This window comes from Chinchilla lanigera, unplaced genomic scaffold (assembly GCF_000276665.1).
Source record: "Chinchilla lanigera isolate Chin_1 unplaced genomic scaffold, ChiLan1.0 scaffold00009, whole genome shotgun sequence".
NCBI classification, from domain to species: domain Eukaryota; kingdom Metazoa; phylum Chordata; class Mammalia; order Rodentia; family Chinchillidae; genus Chinchilla; species Chinchilla lanigera.
The window spans coordinates 23,331,167-23,357,276 of record NW_004955410.1 but is presented as its reverse complement, the minus strand read 5'-3'; the positions used below and the strand labels follow the sequence as shown (position 1 = coordinate 23,357,276).

Here is a 26,110-nt window from a genome sequence, read left to right as displayed (position 1 = left end):
ATGGCATCATTCTTGGAGAAAATTCTTTGCTTAGTTTTAACCTAAAATCTCAGTATGAAGTGTATTCCTACTTATGCAGATCACATTTTTACATAAGTGGCAACAGTTCCAGTCTTTCTTCCAAGGCATACTATATTAGATGTGTGGGTGGAGAAAGGAAGAAAAAAATCTATAAATAAACAGAAGCCATATGAAGCTGACTCTGGAGGCATGTTTCTAGGAATGACCTGTCTGCCTAAATATGCACTATTCCAAATTTTCCCCTTAAGCTACCTAGTTAATTAATTATTTTGTGCCATGCTGAGGCTTGAATTCAGGGTCTTATGAATGGTAGGCAAGGATTATACCACTGAGCTGTGGCTCCAGCCCTTTCCCTTTATTTATTTATTTATTTTCAGGTACCGGGAATTGAACTGATGACTTCGCGCTTGCCAGGCAGGCGCTGTGCCACTGAGCCAAATCCCCAGCCCTTCCCTTTATTTTTGATTCTGTTATTCATTCAGTGAATATTTACTGTGTCCTTACAATGTGCCATGCCAACCTTTGGTTTTTGGCTTTGAGGAAACATCAGTCAATAAGACAGACTGAGACCTGTTCTCAGCCTGTGAATTTAATAAGTACAAATACAAACAAGTTAACATCATATGTAGTAAGACAAATTAAGGGAAAGATGAAAGAAGACTGGTAGGGGACCAGCTAGGTGATCAGCAAAGGTGCCCATAGGGAGTAGACTTAGGAGTGGAAGCCTGCATGGTGAGAAGGAGGCAGTGCAGCAAAGACCTGGGGAAACGATCTGTCGCTCCAGGCACAGGGAAAAGAAAGTGCCGAGACTCTGAAATGAGTTGTTCCAGACATTTAACCTCAAGTGTGGGACTGATGAGCAGCTTGCAAGGGAGATAGCAGAAAGGAAGAGGCCTCATTTCGAAGGGCTTTCAGGTCATGGTAAGGAATTTTGCTTTATTAAAGTTTCCACAGGAAATTATTGCAATATTTTTTAATACATCAATACAATTAGATCTGTGCGTTAGAAGCTCCCGTGGGTGCTGTGTGGAATGGATTCCAGGGAAGCAGGAGAGTATATAGGGGCATCAGTGGGAAGGCTGTTGGGTTGGTCCAGTCAAACTGGGCAGGAGATTGGATAAACATGGTGTGAGTGGAGAGGGTAGTAAGTATTTTGGAACTAGAGCTGTGTCAGGACATGGTAGTCTGTAGGGCAGGAGAAGCAAGAGGGATAATTCCTAGACTTTTGGTTTGAGCAACTGTATAGATGGTGGTTGTACTATTAAAAACAGTCCCCTGGAGATTTAAGAAGACACAAAAGTTTAATGTCCTAGGGGAAGAGAACCTTTGAGCAGATGAATTCTGTTTTGGACACACTAACATGTTATTGGGTACCCGAGGGGATGTGTGTAGTAGGTAGTTGTGGAGAGTGAGTCTGATGTTCAGGGGCAGGGTTGGAAAAATACAGACGTTTTCAGGACGCAGGTTATTTAAATTTTCAGGCTGGATGAAATCACCAGTGAGGGTGTGCAGACGAAAGGTCAGAGAGCTCTCAAGTCCTTCAACAACACAAAACCAGGCAGAAAAGCAAGAGCCAGCAAAGGAAACGTGGGAGGTGGGCCTGGAGAGAAAACGCTTCAGGAGGGAGCTGTCAGACACCACTGAGAGGTCAAGTAAGGGACTGGAGAACTGAGAGCTGGACAGCCGTCTAAGGGTGGGTAGAGCAGGGTCGGTGACAACCTTGACCATGAGTCTTTCTGGTGGTGTGGTGGAAATAAGCTTGACTGGAGTGAGTTTAGGAGAGACGGGGTGATCAGAAGATGGTGAGGGTGGGAATAGGCACCCTTTGGGATTTTCCTGCGAAGGACAGCAGAAACATAGGAAATTAGGAGAAGGGAACGTCTGGCCCTGGAAAAGAATTCTTTTTCTTTAGATGATGATAGAACAAAGAAAGGGTACTAACAAGTTAATAAAAATAGGTTACAATTCTGTAAGGGTTTATGAAATTGTCCGACTCACTACATTAGCATGATTTTTTAATTAGTTTGCTTTCCGCTAAATACACAAGATCAGTTACACTGAAAGACTGGCACCCTGATTTACAAAGCCATGAAAGTTTAGAAAAACGTGTTCTGAGCTTGAAGCAATTAATTTGTGAACAAACTTTTGGAAGACAAATACTTTTAAATTTGGCAGTGCCTGCATTACAGTAGAACCAAGGGGGAACCTGGCTACTTTAATGGGGGCCTGTGAAGTGAATAAATTATGTGTCCATGTAAATTCTTTTTTTTTTTTTTTTTCAGTACCGGTGATTGAACTTAGGACCTTGTGCTTGCCAGGCAGGCGCTTATGCCATTGAGCTATATCCCCAGCCTCTGTCCACGTAATTTCCAAATCAGTTTCTTGCTAATCTGACAGACTGGCCTATAGGTCATAATGAAGCTCAAGGTTACCCCATAATTGTGACAGTACACACTACTATGCACTGTTTTAGAGGTAAGGAGGGCAGTAGAGCCAGGAACCTGCATTTGTCTGTTGAAACTTTAAACTTTAAATACAGATATCCTATTTATTTATTTATTTATTTGTATTTGAGACAGTCTTGCTATGCAGTTCCGGCTGGTCTTGAACTCACTATGTAGCCTATGCTGGCCCCAAACTCATGATGATCCTCCTGCCTGAGCCTCCTGAGTACTGGGATTACAGGCATATACCAACATGCCAGGCCAAATATCCTGTTTTACAAGGAAATTTGCTTTCAAAAAACTGCTAAGCGCCGCTTCCTGCTAAACTGCTAAATCTTCACATAGGTAAGATTCTGGAACACTGGGTTGGTGAAATATGGATTGTTTTCTTCAGTACCTAGCAAGGATACTTTCTCAGTTCATGTTTAATAAACAAAAACACTTTCATTTGAGTAGAAACTAACATTTATACCAAGTTTTCCTGAAATTATGTGGCTTCAAACTACTTTTGGCTGTTTCCTCATATTGAACACATGTCCTCAAAGTACAAATACATGGCGCCAATGGAGATACAGAAGGGAACTTCCTGAGACTTGGGAGGCGGCACCAAAACAGGAGTCCCTAATGTGCTCCCACATGGCAGTGCTGTTAGAACAGGTGTCACCTTCCACTTGTCATTCCGAAGAGGCTGGTCCTTGTTTTGATGTGCATGTTTTAGTGGTGTTATGGTGGATACATTGTGTCAACTTGGAGAGTCTAGAGGTTTGGCTAAGAGACTTGGCAGTTCTGCACCTTGGGGTGAAAAGGACATGCCCTTACCCTTCTGGGATGTTGTTCATTGTGTCAATTTGAGAAGTTTATAAGGTTGACCATGTGACTCAGCAGGGAGCCAGGGTGCTTACTTTGTATTCATCCTGAGCCTGTGCAAGAGGAGGGCATGGAGATGATGTGAGTTCTACACGCCTCCCGGGTTGGGGTAGCCTGCTTATGATATAAGGGAGGGAAAGAGGCTTGCTCTTCTCTGCCATTCCCTACTTTTGCTCTTGTTGCTTTGCTATCTTTCACCACCATCATCTGTTGCCCTCTGCCATGTGCCACTCTGCCTTGGAGCCAGCCAAGTATGGACTGAAACCTCCACAAACTGTGAGCTAGATAAACCTTTCCTTCCTTATTTTGGGCATTGGGTATTTTGTCTCAGCAATGAGAGAAAAGTAACCAAGAAAAGTGGCTTTGTTGAAATAAAAAAAAAAAAACCCTTACTTTTTATTTTTTTTATTTTTATTTTTTTTTCTCTTTTTTTTTTGGTTTTTCTCCGGTACCAGGAACCGAACTCACGACCTTGCGCTTGCCAGGCAGGTGCTTTTGCCTCTGAGCTAAATCCCCAGCCCTGACCCTTACTTTTTAAAGCTAAACATTGTATGGAGTTTTTCTAGTTCTAAGTATTTAGCAATGACATTTATGGTATCAAGTACCAAATTTCCTGGTTTAGGAAGTTCAGAATTAACACCCACAAGTTTTACTATTTCAGTTAGTTGTATTAGGTGTTTCTGTAAAGTAAAAGAAGTCATAACTATGTGAATAGAATTCCAAAATATAATCTCTAACCAATGCTTTGGGAAGAAGTACTTTCACTGGTAATCATAATCAATTCCAAATGTGACTTTTTGAGACAGGGTCTCGCTACGCAGTTCAGGCTGGTCTTGAGCTCACTTTGTAGACCAGGCTGTTCTTGAATTCACAAGGATCCTCCTGCCTCAGTCTCCCAAGTGCTGGGATTACAGTCTACCACGCCCAGCCAAGAGTGACTTTTTGAAGGGAAACACTCATATATTTTTATGTATACTCATATATAAATATACAAATACATTTTTTTTCTTGGAGTGTTTGCTTAGCAAAGAACTCAACCTTGAAGACAGTCATACTTAATAAAGTCATCTCCACACTGGGAATTTCACAGACTCACAGATTACCTGTAATGGATACCATGAAAACATTTTTTGCCTTTATATTCCCAAATTGTAATAAGCAGAAGCAGTAAGTGGCTCATTTGGGAGTTTAATTCAGATTATTTGTATAATATCAGTATCAAAACTATTAGCTATGCTATAGTTCTTATAGCTATTTAATAATAACAAAAATTAGCTTGATTAAGTCATTCCACAGTGCAAACATATGTGAAAACATCATAGTGTACCCATTAAGTATGTAGTATATACAATTATTTGTCATAAAACATTTTCAAAGCATGCCATTCCCACCTAAGAGGTTTAGTGATGATCTTCTATAAATATTACCTTTCTGTCAACATGTACAGTATATAACCCACTTACAGAATCTCTGTGTTTGCACAACTTACACGAACATGCCCTCTGGTGTCATTCGTCCAGCTTGAACTAAATAGGCTCCAAATTGAAATCCTGCTGCATAGGCGAAATATACAAAGGCATGGCTGAATGCATAACAGCTTCCAATAATCTGGGCTTTCTTCAAGGTATTTCTGAAATGCACAATTTGCCAAATAATGGGGCATGAATTATCACAAAGTTACTTTAATAAATGTAGAGTAATGAGTATAGAAGTCTTTGAAGTGTTAAAATTTGGTAGATATTTATTTTCTAAGGTTTGAAGTAGACGTGATTTTTATTTTACTACTAAGAATTATACAGAAGACAATGATATAATATTTTCTCTATGGATATATACTGTATAGTTGAGTGTAATAAATTTGCCCTTCTTTACTTTACAACAAATGGACAGTCTGTGAAAGGACAGTTAAAGGTACTTGGTTTAGAGGCATTTAGAAATATTCCCTAATCATCATAATCCTGCATTAATAGAATAGTCACAATTAAAGGGTGATGCTGACCACAAGCAGGAATTCAAAAGAGTACAAAGCTATGTCTCTGTCAAAGTAATACAAAAAGCACCACTGAGTCAAAGTGATAAGACTTGTTTAATGAGCACATTTATTGTGTATATATTTGTTTCACAATGTAAACTATCCTAGAGATGTTAAAGCAAAAGAATATTCTTTCCTTCTTGTGTATATTGTTTTCTCAGTCTTATTTCAGAAAGCTAAGACAAACATATACACTTAGTAAGAGAGAGTAAATACAGAATGCACCAAAAAATATACATCTGCAAAAGAAAAGCTTGTATAAATATTCTAATACTAAATCCATCGAGACATCATGAGATTAATACAGTTTGCCTTTGGCCTCTACAGTTACAAGAGGTGCTCCAAGTGGTGGCCATTGGCTTCCACACACTCATCAGTATGGTGAACTGCTAAAGTGTGTATATATTTATATGGCGGACTCTGTAGTACATGGAAGACCTAATATAGTTATCCTAGTTCTGCTTCCCCTTGATTTGTCTTTGTTTCCTCTTGGTGAAGTCATGTCAGAAATTATGATATCTTGTTCTTAGGAAAGCCAGGGGATTGGCCGGCAAACCACTGAAGTCTGTGAGGAGCACTGCATTTACAGACAGAGTGGGGTGGGTGGCATTGGGATGAGTCCATAGTCACCTGTGCTGAGTCTGAAGAGTCTCTTCATACATCTGCTCGAAGACTTTTTCTCTTGTTAATGACACTATAGTACGTATATTCTCCACAGCTTCAGTTGCTATCTGCAAAATAAAGTATGGAAATAACATAGTAGTTTATTCTAGTTACTTGTAATGGGGACAGAGTAAATATGTCAAATCAGTAAGTTTTTCTGGCAAATACTTTTATCTGCCCCCCAGTAACATATAAAAATTATTTTTAGGATAATATGCTTTAGGAAAATTTCTTTTGAAAAGATTTAGTTTAGCTCCCTTCAGATCTTTACAAATTTCAATTTAAATTGGTTCCACAGGCAGGACAATCAAACATTAATGAGCATGATGTTTATATGCAAAGGGGCTTTCTATAAATTATGAAACAATTTAAATAAGTGATAGTAGAGAGAATCAAGTAAATAATTATTTTATTTTAGCACAGACATGCAAATGTCAACCAAAGAGCAGCTAGGAACATTCCAATACATTATCATGTGATGTGCCTATAAAATTCTTTATAAGGTAAGATCATTTCTCATTTTGATATCTGTGAACTTCAAAAGATTTAATTTAAATATAATTAATGCTTCTCCATATTTACATAGCTTTCCAAAAGAATGTATAATTACATAGGATTCAAGATGGAGGAGAATCTGGCTTGGAATGACTTTTTGGATGTGCGAACACAGGTCGCTAGAAAGACAAACTTCCCATCTCTGTGTTTAGTTATGAACTGTTGCTGCAGTCCACTCTGGTAAACAGGACCCCACCCAGACATCTCGCATTATTTGAAAACAACGTGCAGGGGAGAACTACATTTCTGGATTACGGCTAGGACACCTGGATTATGTTCTCAAGTATGATGTTCAGTTGTTTTAAGTGCTCATGAATTTCAAAATGAACTAAAGAATTCTCCATTTTTAACATATTCTGTAGTGTGCAAGGAAAATAGATAAAATGGCTTAAGACTTGTTTGAGGAAAAATAAAAAAGAAGTGAGCAACAACAACAAATCTTTCTGGTTATTTGTCACAGTTTAGAAAGGAATTTTACTACAGAATCTTAGAAAATAGGGTACTCTTAAAAAACTAATAAATCCATGCAAAGTCTTAAAAATGAAACATTGATAATTTGTCCAAATCTACAGATTCAACTAAAGAAGAACCAGTATATTTTATGGCTTTACATTCTAAATTGGTCCTTGATAAATTAACTTATTGAAGACTACAGGAAAAGCACTTAGAATGCCTGTTTGAAAGGAATACTGATGACAAGTTTGAAGTTATTCTAATATTATACTAAGTAATAGTCCAGTAGTGGCTAACCTATGGCATATATTATTTGTTTTTCTTTTAAGATGAAAGATGTTGATGTTAATTTGTGAGTTTTTTTTTCTAAACTAAAACCTCAGCATTCAGTATTTCTTGGCACTTTGTGATAAATAAATGGGTTTTGGATTACAGTTTGTGCACTCATCTATAAAAGTTTTTGCTTCACTGCAGTAGTCAAAGGAACACGTGTAGCTAAAGCGATGACATGCACACAGAAGTAGGATGAATAAAATCTAAGTAATGTCTCATTAATTTAGAAATTGGGCAAATTGGGCAACAGACTATAAATGATATTAAAGTCATTTTCCTATTCAAAGGATGTTCACCAGTGTGGTAAACATCTTTGTAACTGTCTCACGGGATGAGCAGCTTAAAGGCCTCAGATGTATGCTCAAGATAAGACTTAGTGTGTATATGATGCTGCTTCTAAAACCTGTCATGGGAAACAGGTTTTGGACCTTACTAGGTTGAAAGCCAAAAAGAGTCAGTCAGAAGGCCACCAAAGGATAAATAAGCAAAACCAAGAGCAACAACAAAAAGCATCAAAACAAAAAAAACTATGACTGTCTAATACCCAAGCATAGGCAGCTTGAGACAGTAGTGTATTCCCTGCCAGTCGAGGGAAAGGACCGGCAGAACATGCAAGAGTAATTGACAGTGATGCATAAAGGATTCCTACTTTGGGAGAGTAGTTGTCTCAAATAACATCTCTTTCAGTTCATAGGTGTTGCAATAATGTCTCCTTTAATCTTCAGTATTTCCTTAACTCTTCAGGGGTTATTTGTATGGGCATGGTTGATCCCAAGAAGCTTAAATATGCCAGAGAACTTTCCAAATATGTGCATAAGTTGTTCATCTTGATCAGCATCCAAGTGGGTCTTGTGTCTAAAACCTTACTTTAGGCATTATTAATGTCAGTGTATGGCTTTGAATTCAATGACTATTATGTTTCATGTCTTATGAAAATAAAATACCTGCAAGAGTGGCTGATGGAAATGTAATTATTAACAATTAAAGAATTACTAACAATTAGGGGCATCAACGTGCTGGAAAGCTCTCCATGATGAGTAATGGTAATAAGGGCTGACGTTAAGTGCTTACTGCCTCCTAGGCACAGTTTTGTATATAATAATGCTCATTTGTATAATACGGATTTGGGTAAGAATCTGTAAGTGGATTCTATTATTATTCCCAATTTGTTTTTGAGATAGGATCTCACTGTGTAGTTTAGGTTGGCCTTAAAAACTCCCTGTGCAGCATAGGATAGACTCTGATTCACAGTGATTGTCCTACCTCAGCCTCCAGAGTGCTGGGATTACAGGTGTGCATCACCACGTCCAGCTGTTATTCCCACTTTACTGATGAGAAAATTGAAGTCCATGAAAGTCGACACACCATGCTCATATCACTCATTTGTTAGTGACGGGATGTGGATTCTACCCTGGCCAGTTTGACTCCAGGCGCTCTGGTCTGAATGATGGCCCTTATTGCTATAACTACTCTACCCTATCCTACACTGCTCTTTATATGCATTAGCACTCTTCAGATTCTTCTTTTTTTTGTGGTACCAGCAGTCGAACTCAGGACCTCACACTTGCCAGGTGGGTGCTGTGCTGCTGAGCTATATCCCCAGCCCAACTATTCAACTCTTCAGATTCTTAAGTAATGAAGTTAATGCATGATAAAGACAGAACTATGATTATTTTTCTTTTACAATATGATACTAATATCGGCCTTCATTTACCTTTCCAGCACGCTTGAGTTCTTGTTTATCCTTGTTGGCAAATCCCGTCACTGCTGCAGTTTCGATCATCCCTGTTAGAGCAAGGACTGGAGCAATGATCAGAATCAGGAGTGTCATCTCCCAGCCGTATATAAGGGAGATGATAACTGACAGTCCCATGTTAGTTGCGTTTTGTGTTAAGACACCAACCCTTGAACTCGTTGCCTATAACCGGACATATTGTAAGAAAAAATGTCAGTTAATTTAAATTTACAGGATTTCTCATAGTTTGTTGTATAACAAGGTAGGCTTTAAAATCTGTACTTTGAATTTATATTTATTGAATAAGACATATATTGTTAAATGCCCTCACTTTAAGAAGTCAGGGTTCATGTTTTGCCCTTTGTCCAATATTAAGATGTCCGCATGAACTGGTGGTTAGTTTGGTGGAACACCATAGGACAGGAAACTATGGAAGCATGACCGAAACAGATAATCTGAAATTAAGTATAACCTACTTAAAGGAAGACATGTTGCTTCTGTCCGAGAGCTCTTTCTGAACAGTTCTGCAGGACTTCATGTTCCAATCCAAATTAAGTGCATTAAATGTTGAAGTTACAGGGTTTCATTTCATTGTCTCAGTGATACATACACAGGGTGCACACACATACACACTAGCACGTCTTCAATCCTAACTTACAAACTCTTGAAGAGAAAAACTGATGTTTAAAAGTAGAAGAGTCATGGTTACTGCTAAAAAAAAAAAAAAAAACTAAAAAAATGAAGCAAATCTTTAGTTAGGCATTTTTACTGCTTACTATTTATAAAGCTGTGGTTATATTTATTGGGAATTTTATGAGAAAGTAAATATTTTAATATGAATGAGGACTCCAGTTTTACATACATGCATAACAGAAATACACTTAAAATGTAAGTGCTTAGAAAGGATGGTTTGAATTAATCATATCCATGAAGGACTTTCACATTCTGTTTCACACAGAGTAAAAAAGAAGGAAATGCTATATTTTAGCTTACATAATCCTGACCCCGACCCTAACCCTAACCCTGCTCATGCTGTCCCCTGTAAGAACATCATCCTCATCCTACTCTGACTCTACTCTCCCACACTGGGCTGCAGCAAAGAATGGATTCCCAACTCAAAATACCTGAATGTAAAGCTGGGCCCTGCCCCTTGGTCCCCACTGCTGGAGGGCCAGCACCCTACTACTATATCATAGTAGTGTTGAACAGAAAGATTAAGGATATTCACTACAGTGCATACTTTCTGTATATTTCTTTTTTTTCTTTTTTGTAGTTCATGAAGTGGTATCACTATATAAAGATCTGAAGAAGCAATATCAAAATAGAAAAGTACTTGCCAACATCATAGTTCAAGATAAGATGAAAGAAATTTAAAAATGCTTCAAATAAAATTGCCTTCATAACTGCTTTAAAGGAAATACATGTTTTATATATTGTCTTTAAGTGGGACACATGATAGGTAGGAAAGTAAAATGTTAAGTTTCTTTCCTGCTGGCATGAAAAAAATCAGGATCCCAATTTCTTTTCCTAGAAACACAGTTACAAGGAACTGCATTTTGAAATTTATACTTTAGCCAGGCGTAGTGGCATACTCCTATAATTCCAGCACTTCGAAGGCTGAGGCAGGAAGATTGCCCTGAGTTTGAGGCCAGGCTGGGCTACAGAGTAAGTTCAAGGCTAGCCTGGACTACATAGTGATGCCCTGACTCAAATAAAAGGAAAAAAATAAAAAAATAAAAAAAAATATATATCTTTTCTTCTGATCCTGAAATCATGATAATTAGAAAAATTTTAAACAATGCTAAAATTTGCATTCTTTTAGACATAAATACTCACACACATCAAATTGGATTACTGTGTGCATACAGTTTTGTATTTTACTTTTAGCCCTTACATTATATTGCAAGCTGTTTTTTGGACCATGAAATATTCTTCAATGAATATCTGAATGCTTCCAATTTGTCAGGATTAAAAATAAAGCCATAATGAACAACTTTGTGAAAAACCTTTGTACACATGTTTAACTTCCTAATGTTATATTCTTAAATGGAATCATATATTTAAGTATATATTTACATTCTTTTTTTTTTTTTTTTTGTTTTCTTGAGACAGGGTCTTGCTATGCAGTTCGGGCTGGCTGTGAGCTCACTTTGTAGCCCAGGCTGGTCTCAAACTCTCAGTGATCCCCCTGCCTCAGCCTCCCAAGTGCTGGGATTACAGGCATGTGCTACCACACCTGGCTTATATTTTCATTTTTTATAGATACCGTCAAATTGCTTCTCTAAGAGATTATACCAATTTTTACTAAGCTACCAAAAATTAGCTGGGGAATATAACTTTGATAAGAAAAGTACAGTACATATAGCAGAATGGATGGCCTAAGAAAGTATAAATGGCCTCAACTCACCAATTAAAAGACACAGATTGGCAGACTGGATCAAAAACAGAATCCAGTGGTCTGCTGCATTCAAGAAACTCATCTAGTACATAAATAAATTTATAGGCTAAAATTCAAAGAAGGAAAAACAATGTTCCATGCACCAAGACCCTGAAAGCAATCTGGGGTAGGAATTTTATTCTCAGACAAAGGAAACTTCAGTCTAATATTACAGGAGACAAAGAAGGTCACTGCATATCAGTTAAGGGAACAATTCAACAAGAAGAGATAGCAATTGTGAATATATATATGCCCTAAATACTGAGACACTTAACTTCATGAAATAAACACTGCCAGACATAAAAAGATCAAATAGATACAACACAATCATAGTGGGAGATCTCAATACCCCACTTTCATAGACAGATCAACTACACAGTTAACAAAGAAATATCAGAGCTGAAGCACACCCTCAAACAAATAGACTTAATAGATATTACAGAGTATTCTATGCTATAACAGAAAATACATTCTCAGCAGCATACAAATTTCTTCAAAATAAACCACATACCAGTCCACAAAACTTGCTTAAATAAACACAAAAGAATAAAAACCATCCCATGTATCCTATAAAATCATAGTGCATTGAAAGCAGAAATCATTGCAAAAGAAACCACACAAATTTCACTAATAGCTGGATATTAAATACCTCACTTTTGTTGTTTTTTTTTTTGGTATTGGGACTTGAACTCATGACCTCAGGCTTGCCAGGCAACCGCTTATACAGCTGAGCTATATCCCCATCCCCCTAAATGCCTCACTTTTGAACACTCAATGAGTCACAGAAGAAATCAAAGAAGAAACTAAATTACAGAATTAAATGATAATGCCAATACAACGTCCAAGAATCTATGGGACCTAATAAAAGCCGTCCTAAGGGGAAATTTATTGTTGTAAATGCTTACATTAGAAAAACAGAGCAAGCTGAAATAAAGAACCTAGTGATGCACCTCACGAAACTAGGAGAACAAGAGCAGTCCAAACCCAAACTTAACATGTACAAGGAGGGAAATCACAAAGATCAGAGTAGAAAATAATAGAATTGAAACTAAAAAAGTGATACAAAGCATTAATGAATCAAAGAGCTGGTTCTTTGAAAGCATAAATAAAACAGACAAGCCCTTGGCCAAATTTACCCAAGGAAGAGGAGAAAAGACCCATATTATCATAACTAGAAATGAAAAAGGTGAAATCACTGTGGATACTGTCCAAACCCAGAGGATCATTAATGACTAATATGAAAAATTGTACTCCAAAAAAACCCCAGAGAATCTAGAAGAAGTTAACAGATTCCTAGACTCAGATGAGGGGGCTGGGGATTTAGCTCAGCGGCAAAGCGCCTGCGTGGCAAGCGCAAGGTTGTGAGTTCGGTTCCTGGTACTGGAGAAAAACCAAAAAAAAAAAAACCCAAAAAAACCTAGACTCATATGAATCACCAGAATTGAACCAACCTAATAACAGAAAGTGAAACGGAAGCAGAATTAAAACACCCACCAGCTAAGAAAACCCGGGACCCGATGGATGCAGTGCAGAATTTTAAAACAACTTTAGGGCGGATATAATGCCAATACCCCTCAAACTCTTTAATGAAATTGAAAGGGAAGGAATACTTCCAGATTCATGTCTGGTAGCTAGAATTACCCAGCTTTCACACCAGACAAGATCCCAACTAAAAAGAAAACTACAGGCCTGTATCTTTAATGAACATAGATGCACAAGTTTGCAACAGATACTGGCAAACACAATACAACAAATCATCAAAATGATCTTGCAAAATGACCAACTAGGACATGACCCTTTGCATACGAAACTCAAAAATTCCACTGAAAGACTCCTGGAATTAATAACCAAATTCAGCAATGTTGCAAGATATAAAACCAACACTATGAAAGTCAATTGCATTCTGTCAAAATCAAATGCATCCCAATAATGAACTCACTGAGAAAGAATTTAGAAAAATGATACCACACACAGTAAGAACAAGAGAATTAGTTAGGGATTAACCTAACCAAGGAAGTGAAAGCCTTCTACAATAAAAACTATAGTACTCTAAAAAGGAGATAGAAGAGGACGTTAGAAAATGGAAAGATAGCTCCTGTTCCTGGGTAGGCGGAGCCAACAGGGTTAAAATGGCCATTCTCTCACAATTGATATGTAGATTTAATGCAGCTCAATTAAAATACCAGTGATACTCCTCAAAGAACAAGAAAAAAATCCTAAAATTCATATGGAACCAAAAAAACCATGCCCCCCCCCAAAAAAAACCCCACAAAAAAACAAAAAAACCCAGAATAGCAAAAGCAGTTCTGGATAACAAGAACAAATCAGGAGATATCACAATCCTGGATTTAAAGTTATATTACAAAGGTACAGTGATATAAACAGTGTGTTACTGGTGCAAAAACAGACATGTAGACCAAGAGAATAGAATAGAGGACACAGGGGCTGGGGATTTAGCTCAGAGGCACAGCGCCTTCCTGGCAAGTGCAAGGTTGTGAGGTCGATCCCTGGTACCAGAAAAAAAGCACTCCCCCAAAAATAAAAAGAATAGAAGACACAGGAATAACCTGGATACATCCAGTCACTTGATCTTTCACAAAGGGGTGAAAAACATGCGGGAGAAAAGACAGTGTCTTTAACAAATTGTGCTGGGAAAGCTAGCTATCTACAAGCAGAAGACTGAAGCTAGATCCAAATCTCTGACCACATGTTAAACTAAGACAAAATGATTCAAAACCTAGATATTAAAACAGAAACACTTAACCTACTGGAAGACAAGGTAGGTAAAACTCTTGAAGTCATAGGCATAGGTGAAGACTTTCTGAACTTAATCCTAGTTGCACAAGAAATAAAATCAAGAATCAACATATGGCATTGTGTCAAATTAAAAAGCTTCTGCGCATGAAGGGAAATAATCAAGAGAGAAAAGAGACAACCTACAGGACGGAAAAAAAAATCTTTATGAGCCACATCTTAGACAGAAGATTAATACCTAGAATATAAAAAAAACTCTTCAAAATGAGACCCTACCTCAGAATAAATGACCAACTAAAAATGGGCAATTGAAATGAATAAATACTTTTCAGAAGAAGTACAAATAGCCAATAAATACCTGAAAATATATTAAACATTACTGTTTATGAGAAAAATGGAAACTAAAACAACATAATGATTGTGTATTACTCCAGAAAGAGTATCATCAGATGTAAAATAACAACAAATGCTGGGGAGAAAGGAACCATTCTAGACCATTGTTATGAATGTAAACTAGTACAACCACTGTGGAAGTTAGTATGGGAATTCCTTAATAAACAAAAAATAGAAATTCTATTTGACCCATTCCCTTGTTAGATATCTTCCCAGAAGAATTAAAAAATATGCTGATGGAGACCACTATGAAGCAACCCTGAGCAGGACTTAAATTAACCAACTGGCTTTTTATGTTTACTTGTGAATCTGTCCAAAACCTAGGTTGTTTGTCTGGAAGTGGGCAACGGACCCATAGTAAGTGAATCTCTGTGAGTCACTAATCCCTACTAAGGCCTGTAATGGTGGATGAAGCCGGAAAGCCTCAAAGGATAAGACAAGATCACAGGCAAGGACACCTGGATCCGATCTCAACTAGATAAAGACTGTAGCCTCAGGCCTCTCACTCCTGGGTTGATTAACTTAATCTTTATTAAGTATTAATTTAATACCTTATTTGGAGGAATCCTTGAGTGATTCTGCCCTTCTTGAATACTCCCCTCCCTTCTTCTGATAAATAAATGAAGGCCACCCAGAGAAGGTCTTGGTCTTAGCCCTGAAAGAATCTTGAATTCTGTGAGGGGGCTTTGATCCTCCTGGAGCCCTGAAATCATTCCATTTTGCCTTTTTATTTAGCCTTCACTGTACACTCATTCAGGAGATTGTGGACCGGATCAACCTGCAATAACTAAGGGATATTATTAACCTGATATCATACTACAGTAACACATGTATGCCAATATTTATAGCAGCACAATTCATGATAGCTAAATCATGGAAGTGGCCTATATGTTCATCAGCAGATGAATGGATAAAGAAAATGTGGTATAGGATGGAGTACAGTTGGTTTTTTGAGGAAACCAATGGAGGATACACAATGGAGTACTACTATATATGGAGTACTACTCTGCCCTAAAAAGGATAAACCTGAGTCATTTGGGTACACATTGAACTCATCATGTTAATTGGAATATATCAGACAGATAAGCTTGGATACTGCATTATTTATCTTATAGAAGAAACCTAAATTTTTCTTTCTTTTTTGTCTTTTTGAGACAGGGTCTTGCTATGCAGTTCAGGCTGGCCTTGAACTCACTTTGTAGCCCAGGCTGGTCTTGAACTCACAAGAATCCTCCTGCCTCAGCCTCCCAAGTGCTGGGATTGCAGGTGTGTGCCACCACGCCTGGCTAGAAACCTAAAATATAAATTGAGAGCAAAATAGACTATGCAACTTTTGTGAGACTATAACCCCTTTGGTAAGAACACTTGCTTAAAGATGAAATCGCTGAGAGCAATATCAATTGTCAATTAAAAAAATAGGTAGATTATTGTGAGCAGTTTTCCTGGTTCACAGCGGCTTGGCACAGTTGGTTTTTTGAGGAAATATTGTAGCATTGGAAATGACTAAACAGTTAGTTGCTGTGAATAGTCTCGGTGAAACAGCTACAGATAAATATGTATTCCAAGAATTTAAAATTAGATCAGCAAAACTTCAAATGGAATTGCTAAGATTCATTATAAAAGGTGGTCATAAAATATTTGTGAGCAGAAAAAATTATTTGGACAAATATACAAAACTTGTGGAAACATTTATTGTCATTATTCTTCAGCATGTATTTTGTGGAAAATAATTGAATTTATCATGGCTTTGGATATAAGTTTTTGTGGTAGACTTACTAATCTTTCTTAATTAATTCAACCTAAAACTTTAGAGCAAAACATTAATTACATGCCAAATTTAGGCTATAGTGAATTTATTTCAATGGCTGCTGATACTCATTGAATTAAAAATAATATCAAAATGGCTGAGGGTGGGGGTACACGCCTATAATCCTAGCACTCGAGGCTCAGGCAAGAGGATTGCCACTAGTTTAAGGTCAGTCTGTACTACATAGTGAGTTCAAGGCCAGCCTGGATGGCACAGTAAGACCCTGTCTCAACCCCTACAACCCAAAACTAGTGTCATGCTGTTTTATACATTTTCTTACATCAAAAAGTGAAATGAAATTAAGTCACAAGCATACACACAAAAAACATAAAAAGAAATGAGGTCATTAATATCTGGGTAATAATATCCCAGTTCTAACTAATTAAGTTACTGGACTCAAAATTAATAAATGAAACAAATTTTCATGATTTCTTAGAGCAACATAGGTATAGCTCTGAGTTCTTGGCACCAGCACTGGGTTTGTCAGTAGTATAGTGTCATGTGGTGTTAACACACTTTTTTTGCGGATCAAAATGAGGCAAGACTTGTGTGATGAAAAGGTTACTAAAATGTACAAAAATTATAATACCTTGTAATTTTAGTGGAGTCTGGTTTCCAAAAGGATCTAAAATGGTTGTATGCTGTTATTAAAACTACTTATTACACATAAAATAGTTGGTTGACAGAGGTATGGGCAAAAAGCCATTACCTTGGGCTAAAACAATGCCAGTTAAATTGAGTGTATTCATTCAGCTATTGAGAAAATAAATTGTCCTATGACTTTATTTCACATACAGATTTTCATTATGACCCTCCAAGTATCGGAGCTTCTAAAAATGGTCAGAGGCATATCTTTTTGGCTAATAAAGGTTTCAAACTAAGATATATTATTATTGAGGAATTATGTTATCAACATTCACCATAATACATATATTTGATAAAATAAAATGTCTCTGAAGTTACATGATAAAGAAACTGAAATGGAATATACTTTAGTTAAGTTGTTATGGTAGGAAGTATGATCCCTAAATTATTTTCTGATTCACCTTTATTCTAAAGTATCTTTCTGAGAAAGGAAGAGGTGGACAGATAGGATCAGTAAATAACTCTTTGCTTGATAGAATGTCCATTCAAATTGGATATTATTTCACCCCTCTATGGCAAAATAAAAGTTTATGTGAACTACATTTTAGTAGACTCAGTCTCACTCTTAAAAAATCTTCTTTGGTTATTTTGATCAAAATCTCCCAGGATTTCAATCATTATTCTCTAGCTATTCATTCTGATTCAAGGAAACTGGTTTTATTTGCCCAGAAGTTATTATGATCTCAGTATTTATTAATTTGAGCACCACTCTCCTTAACATCTCTCAATCAGAGATGGTATTACTTTTATTAGAAATAACTAATGAATGTAAGGCCAGTAATGTTGGGCTTTCAGTACTAATTTGGTCTTTTGGATGAAGCAAATACTTGCTAAAAGAGACGTTTCAATATAAACTATATAGTTGCTGGTAAGAATGTCTGTTTCACTCAAAAGACTCTCAAAAGATTTGGAAGATAGATATTAAAAGAAAACATTAGTACAGAAAAGAAAAAAACAGCCAGTTCTGTGGAATGGCAATAAGCCATATAATCACAGGTGTTAATATTTCTGCCTAGAGTTGTGAACACTGGAGTTCTAAATCTAGATGTGATCATTCAAATAATTTAGATAGCGTCATGGAGATGAATGCTACACTTATTTGCCCGTTAAGTGAAATTTTATCCAGCAGTTTTTTTTTTTTTTTCCATTTATGGTCTCCCCAGCCCTATTTTAAAACTTAAATATTATTTAATGAAATTCTATAGCCTTGCCTTAAAAATTAATAATTTCAGAAAGAGATGAAGATGCCCTCTTTTCTCTTGATTTCTTTCTCTGTCCTAAAATTACTTATCCCAACCAAGAATACATGCGAATTATTCATGACTGTAACCAATTTGTTCTGGTCTGAAATATGTAACTCTGTCCTTGGTGATGTATATCCAACAGAAAGGTTGGGCAAGTTATGAAAATTAGAGTGGATCACACATCCTGTGGAAATAATTTCCAAAAGAATCACGCATTTCTGATTATTTGTTTTAGTTGATAATTTCTTGCTCTAGTAATAATGCTGTAGTTATTTCTGTATTTCTCTGTACAATAAGTACATGTAAGATTTTTTTCATTCAGTGGTGGGCCATTGATATTTTGTTCCCCCATAGGCACGATAAGGAAAAAGGGTCACCTACAACTCTACTAGTTCTCTTTTTTTTTTTTTTTTTGGTACTGGGAATCAAACTCATGACCTTATGCTTGCCAGGCAGGCTCTGTTCTGCTGAGCTATATTTGCAGCCCCTCTACTGGTTCTCTTATTTTAACAAAGAGATGGAAAACATTCTCTCACTTAAATTAAAACATTTTTCCTAAGTTAAAATTCCATTTATGTAAAGGTTAATTTTATTAAAATAATTGGAATAAAATTAATAAATTATTCTTTATCTCTTATATACACACTACCTTCCTCCCTATACTTATTTATTTAGTTATTTTTGTCTTTTTGAGACAGAGTCTCAATATACAGCTCAGGCTGGCCTTGAGCTCACTTTGTAGCCCAGGTTGGTCTCAAACTTGCAACGATCCTCCTACCTCAGCCTCCTGAGTGCTGGGATTACAGGCATGTGCCACCATGCCCGGCCCCTTCCTATACTTATTTAAACTGACTTTTGCATATGACACACACACATTTTGCTAACACAGAGTCTTATTGGTCATGATTCCACACATCTGTTTAACTTGATCTATGTAACAACTAGCTCAGAATCATTGTTTAGGTAGTGTTTTAAGTTATATTTTCTGGGGAAAGAAAAACTATTAAATTTTTTGAAGTAGATTATTTTCTTTTATTTTGTTACTTTTTTGCTAAATGAGTTCTCTTCTGTAACTAATTTTTTCCATACTTTTTAGTCATCTAGTTATCCTAATACACATGCCAAAGTTTCTTCATTTTGAGTCTAAAATGCAGAAGTTTAAAAGGCTTGCTCACATCTTTCACTAAGAGTTCCCCATCATCTATGAGACTCACCTGGTGTTCTTAAGGATGGGAGTCATCCCAGAATAGCTCACATATGGTCGTAGACACATGTGTGCAGATAAATGTGTTTATGCCATATATGTACCCTGTTTATAAATAGAAACAATATACATACCCCTTGAATTTGTGCTATATCTGTGGCTAATGTTGTTGTTAAGGCTCCTGTATTGTTTTCTTTATCATCAAACCAGGCTATATCCTAAGAAAAAGAGAATTCACATATTGTTATCAAAAGCGTTCTTTGATTTGTGATTTGTTGTAGTTAGAAGACATTTATTTGCCTTCTCACTTACCGGTACTTAATTCTCATAAATACTGTGAACCAATTGAGTTTTTCTTCTTATTTCATAAACATCTACATTTTAAAATAAACTGAAAAATTTAAGCCCAATAGCTTGGATTCCTTGCCATGTTACAACATTGTATGAGTCAATGTGGCTGGGTGTCGTAGTACAACTCAGGAGGCTGAGGCAGGAGGATGGCTTTGAGTTTGAGGCTACCCTGGGCTACATAGTTGTTTAAGGCCAGCCTTAACTACATGGCCATACCCTGTCTCAGAATAAAAAAGCTAAAATGCTGAAAACAATGATTTAGAACCATCTGGTAGTTTGTAATATTACTCCACAAATATTTACTGGAAGGCAGATTCCATTTAAGTAGTAAACTTTGCACAATACAATTTATATTTTTTTTCAAATTTTACCTAATTTGTCTAATGAGAAATATCTGTCACCTCTTTTTTTTTTTTTTTTTTTTTTGGTTTTTTGGTTTTTCTCCGGTACCGGGGACCGAACTCACGACCTTGTACTTGCCAGGCAGGCGCTTTTGCCGCTGAGCTAAATCCCTAGCCCCCGTCTATCACTTCTTTAGGATCCACCTAGGCAGAATGTTATCCCAAGATTTTTTTTTTTTTTTTTTTTTCCCCCGGTACTGGGAATCGAACTCACAACCTTGTGTTTGCCAGGCAGGCACTGTGCCACTGAGCGAAATCCCCAGCCCGATCCCAAGATTTTATGATTTGTGCAACGTTAAGGAAGCAGAGGCTATAAAGCTGCAGGCAAGAAGCGTGCGATCTAAATAAGACAGGTTAAAAATACTAGCAGTAAAAGTATAACGTAAGAACCAATTTCATTTTCAATAGCTACTAGAGACAACGTTTCCTGGTACTTTTCCACCTGGGAATCCTGATTTCCTTTCATTTGCTACTGAATGTTTCCTCCCACTCACTCAACCACTTGTGTCTCTTGTGCTACAGGAATGTGGAGATGGTCTCTAAAACAATGATTCATATTTAGTAAGTAAAGAGAAAGGAAAAGAAATAAAGAGAAGAAAAGGAAACAAAAGGTCGGCTTACTGCAACTCAGCCAGGGTTTTGATGCCCAGGTTACACACTGCTATAAACCAAGGAAACAAAAATTTAACAGACTGAAGTCTGCGCATTAATCACGCAGTTGGGTTTGAAGAAAATTCTCAAAGAGGAATACGGCAGCAGCCAAGGTGGATGCAATGTGATGGTGCTACTCGGCAAGCCACTGTATTGGGAAACTGCCACAGTGAATTTAGGGTCCTAGGAGCTCAAGGGTGTCCTAGAGATATTTCAGTCTGCATTGCACAACAGCCACTTTGCAAGCACCACCCCAGCCAAGACCCTGCTGTACTGTGAACTCACATCAGCACCAGCGAGATAGTACTGTTAGAATACTTGAACTGGTCATGACCTCCTTTTATTATATAGGCCCTTCCCCCAAATTAAGATATACTATGTTTCTGGTTGTTTCTAGATGTCATACAGTACAGAAAGAAGTTTTTGATATAATATAAAATACAGATATAGAGGGAAAATTTAATATTGAAAATTAAATTCCTGATTCTACACTAACTTGCCATTGTACAGAATTCATAGTGCATGTGAATGTGTGACTGGTCTTAGTTGTCCTATGTTCAATCATTGAGATGTCCAAAATTGCTTGTTAGCAAGTCAGCAGTTATGCACTCTAGGAGCTTTTTCTCAGCAATATAAGCCAAAATATGCAGCAGAGTTCTGGAACTCCGCTCGTGTGGAGTCAGAGTTAACTTGCTTTCCATCTTCCTGATGGTGAAATAATTGTGAGTAAGGCTGCCAGATTTTTTCTTACTAGTGGATCTATTCTTTCACCTGTCAACAGTAAATACAATCACAGTTTAATATGCGCTTGGCATGTATTTCTCATTTAATCATCCCAACAGCCCTTTGAGATAGCTACTGGGAATCTACACTTACTAATGAGAAACTAAGGTACTGAGAGATGAAGCGACTTGCCCAAGGCCGCACAGCTAGCTGACAAGTGCTGAGGTCAGAACTTAAGCTGTAGCAGCCACAGACTTAAGTAATGGTCTTGTTTTGCCTGTCATCTGTCTGAAGCATCATGGTTGGGTTCTATTGATACTCTTTTTTGTTTGTTTGTTTTTCTTCCGGTGCCAGGAATGGACCTCGGGATGTTATGCTTGCCAGGCAGGCGCTGTGCCACTGAGCTAAATCCCCAGCCCCATGGTTGGGTTCTATGACCTACTTTGTCTTGCTTCAGGACTTGTTACCTGAAATCCTTTAGGAAATGCCTTAAGAAGTTTTACGAGGCTTCTTAATGGCCATCACCAATACTGTCATCCAGTCATTTAAATACCCTCAGAGAAGCCCCAGCTTGAAACACAATGAACAACAAATCATTTACAATTGGGGAGGTCAGCAACACTTATTATATTCATTTCAACTGGAAGTATCTAAATAATCACATAAAATACAAATCTTATACCTACAAAAAACCACACCTAATTCCATAAATGCCTATCCCTCAAATGAGATTTCAAAGTGGTTATTTAAAACTCCAAAAGCCTCAACATGATTTAGAAGTCTTACAGAGTCTAATTTTAGGACAAAAATCTGGTAATAAAATTAGGTAAAACCGTACAGTAAGTGCTTTTATTCTTATGTGCAAAGCAAAATTATAAAGACACTTAAAAAGAAGACCAACTATACCATAATTTTACTCTAATTTTAAAAAGAAAGAGTATTAAGAGACTTTTAAAGGAAGATGAAGGAAAACAAATAGGATGTTACAAGTTGAACTGTGGGGGAAATTAGGAATATTAATAGCATGAGGTTTTTGTGAATATCTTGTAAGTATATGCATGTCCTTTGAAAGACAGAGTTCATTGCTTATAGATTAGACCCTTCTTCCAAGCAGAAGTTATTTTATCCAAGAATGTTGTTGTGCTGGTGTTCACATGGCTCATGCTAGAGAAAAGATTAGTGTCCAAAATATTAGATTGACAATAGTTCCACTGGCTAAACTGGCCTAGGGCCTTGAGATTCCTCTGCTGAAAACATTCTGCGAGAAAAAGAAGCTTAAAATGATGTTTTAATGATTGGAAAACACTCAAATTCATATTCTTCAGTATAAAAACATCCAGACATTCAAAAAGTGTTTAAAAAATTCTTAGAAATATAAATGTCCTTGAACAGGGAGAAAAAAATTCATAAAGATAAAAACAAACAAAAATTGTCAACAAGGATGAAATATAGTAATAGTCTCCATCTATGTAAAAGATTTTAGGTAAGATTATGACATGTTAACAAATAAAAATATAAAGCACAAATTTACCACAGGAAATATGTACAGGCATTAATTAATTTATGTCTTTTTGAGACAAGGTCTCAGTATGCAGTTCAGGCTGGTCTTGAACTCACTTTGTAGCCCAGGCTGGCCTCGAAACTCACAAGGATCCTCCTGCCTCAGCCTCCTGAGTACTGGGATTACAGGAGTGCACCACCATGTCTGGCTCTAATTTATGAACCCTCAGGTAGATTTTTATTTTCCTAGATTAAAGAAGGTTTGCAAACGCAGAGCAGAATCTGAGACAGGACCTTTTGAGCAGAGGACATAAGCACTAACTGCTTCAGAGCTTCAAGTTACCATCAAAATCTCCAACTTGCTTCACTGTGTTTTGTGTCTTGCAGTTCCCTAAGACTACGAAGACTGCAGAATTTTGTTAGGTGGCCTTCTTGAGAGTGCTACTCCTGAAAGTCACAAGATGTAAACACTGGTTTTGATGACTCAGCTGGAGTGACAGTAACTCTTTTTCCCCAAAGGGATGATCTGACAGGAAGCTTTTGCTGCTATTTGTTGAGATTTGATGACAGAAAGTGAGGCAGAAGGCTCCAAATGATTACTGCCTTTCAGAGTAACCCAATACTCTTCAGACTCATGAAAGAACTTGTTAGCGTTTGTGTCTGGATGTCTTCCCCAAGCCTCATGCAGTCATGAGGTGGGCTTCTAGAGTTTTTGATTGATTCATGGTCCAATGTTGGAATTATGGGTGCGAGTGCTACACCTGCCCTGGGGCAGAAAATTTGCACACCATGTAAGGGAAGGAAAGAGGCTGCTTGCCACTGCTCCTCCCTTGTGCTCTTGCTGCTTTTGCTATCTTCTGCCGCCATGAACTGTTGCCCTCTGCCTTGTGCTACTCTGTCTTGGAGTCAGCCGAGTATGGACTGAAACCTCCACAAACAGTGAGCTAAGTAAACCTTCCCTTCCTTAATTTTGGGCATCAGGTATTTTGTCTCAGCAATGAGAGAAAAGTAACTAAGACAGAACATTAGAAGTTCCATTTGCCCCCAAGATTCACTTTTCCAGGTTGCTGCTCGATCCACCTAGTTTTAGTTATTTCTCAGTGGTGTTGTTCATCTGTATGCACCATGCAGCCTTCCAGCTAGACTGAGGTTATCTGAGTGGAGGGCTCTTTCCATAAGGGTAAAGGCATTGGCTGTTTTAAGAAGTGCGGCGTGAAAAACTTAAGCTGGCCCGTGGATAAGAAATGGAGAAATTATTAACATCTTCCTTTCAAATGTGTCTCCAAGATATTGTAGCTCTTACCTCCCCCTTTTCAGTTTTCTCTCTCCTGTTTTTTTTTTTTTTTTTTTTTTTTTTTTTTTTTTTTTTTTGTTTGTTTTCCAGTACCGGGAATCGAACTCATGACCTTGCACTTGCCATGCAGGCACTGTGCTGCTGAGCTAAATCCCCAGTTCCCTCCTTTTCAATTTTCATTTGGTCTTCAGTTCTGATCCTACAGCACTACATTATGCATGGAAGGAGAGACTGGTTAAGTTGAACACACGTTAACAGGAGTGGACCCTACGTGCTTGTTCTCAATGAATTTCATTTTACTCATCACAATCTTTAACTTGATATTTTATTAGGAAAATGCCAGAATTTTGAAACCAATTTTTGATGCCAAGGACAAAAACCATGCTTTTCAATAATACAAAGGAAAGACGATGTCAAGAAGTTATCTGAGAAAGAACTAAAAACTAGAATATTTTACAAATTTCAAATAAAATAAGAAAAACTCAACTAAACACACTGACCTGGTATAACATGGCTCTGAATGCCAAGTGTCTTAATCTCATGGTTAAAATTTCCCCTGCTGTGCCATAGAACAAGCCCTGGAAAACAAAAAGACAATCTACATTTATTCTTAAGTCTCTCTACTATTTCTTTGTAATGTTTAGTTCTTATATTTTTAACAAGGAGAGGAGGACATCAAGAAAGTAAACCTGCACTGGGTTAATTTATGAAAGGTTTACCTGCATGACATAACTGATAAAGCAAATAATGCCCAAAATGACAAATATCATAGAATAAATTTCTGCATCATGTTTTAATGTGGGTTTGTTATCATCTTCAAACATCTGAAGAGCGGTAGATTTTTTTCATCAGTGGTTCGGAGGAAAATATAGAAGAAAGAGAAAAAAATTAAAATATATACATCAGGATTTTCTAAATGAATTAAACCATAAAATAACGATACATTTCTGGAGAATGTCTTCATTTAATATCTATAAGAATAATTTAAATGTCTCATATTTGTTATATAAATTGATCTGCTATTATCACAGTACATTTTAAATTAAATCAATAGCTGGAATTGTTTCTAGTAAATTTTAATAACTTGTATTTGTAAAAGTTCATCTCTTTGGAATACAATGTACCCCTAGAATTTATTCTGACGTTAGTATTTATGCCTATATTGCTGTTTATGTTGGTGGAAGGTGGCCGTGCAAAGCAGAGACACTGAGGATTTAATAAAGATCCAGAAAGATCCTTGAGTCAGCCAACTTGTCTAGGTGTTTGGCCCACTCTTAAACTCTTATTTCCTCTCCCTGAGCTGGTACATAATAAAAGGTTGACACTGTCCAACTAGTTGAAAGTAGGGTAGTTCTATTTGTCACTTTTATTGTTTTAGAATGCTGGTACAACACTGGAGTCAAAATTAGAGCACAAAGCAAATTTCTTATTGTTTGCCCAGTCGACAAAACCCAGGAAACATACCACAATGGATGCGGTTCATCTCCCAGAAATATCAGTTAACCTTTCTACCATGGACCCTATCTGAGATGTGACCCACGGAAAGTCCCAGGGTCCTTTTTGCTCATCAGTGTTAACAAGTCAGTTCCCTCAAACTGTACTT

The 26,110-nt window shown here is 37.1% G+C and overlaps 1 protein-coding gene across 1 annotated transcript in view; it reads right to left on the bottom strand.

The window, feature by feature from the left end:
• Window positions 1-26,110, bottom strand: part of Abcb5 (ATP-binding cassette, sub-family B (MDR/TAP), member 5) — a 95,738-nt gene that overhangs the window by 21,724 nt on the left and 47,904 nt on the right. Inside the window, exons 17-22 of the mRNA XM_005377366.1 lie at window positions 25,227-25,331; window positions 25,008-25,085; window positions 19,722-19,805; window positions 9,083-9,286; window positions 5,995-6,095; window positions 4,822-4,962 (exon numbers count right to left, since the gene is read on the bottom strand). Of these exons, the coding sequence (XP_005377423.1) occupies window positions 4,822-4,962; window positions 5,995-6,095; window positions 9,083-9,286; window positions 19,722-19,805; window positions 25,008-25,085; window positions 25,227-25,331 (713 nt within the window). The remainder of the gene's footprint in view (window positions 1-4,821; window positions 4,963-5,994; window positions 6,096-9,082; window positions 9,287-19,721; window positions 19,806-25,007; window positions 25,086-25,226; window positions 25,332-26,110) is intronic.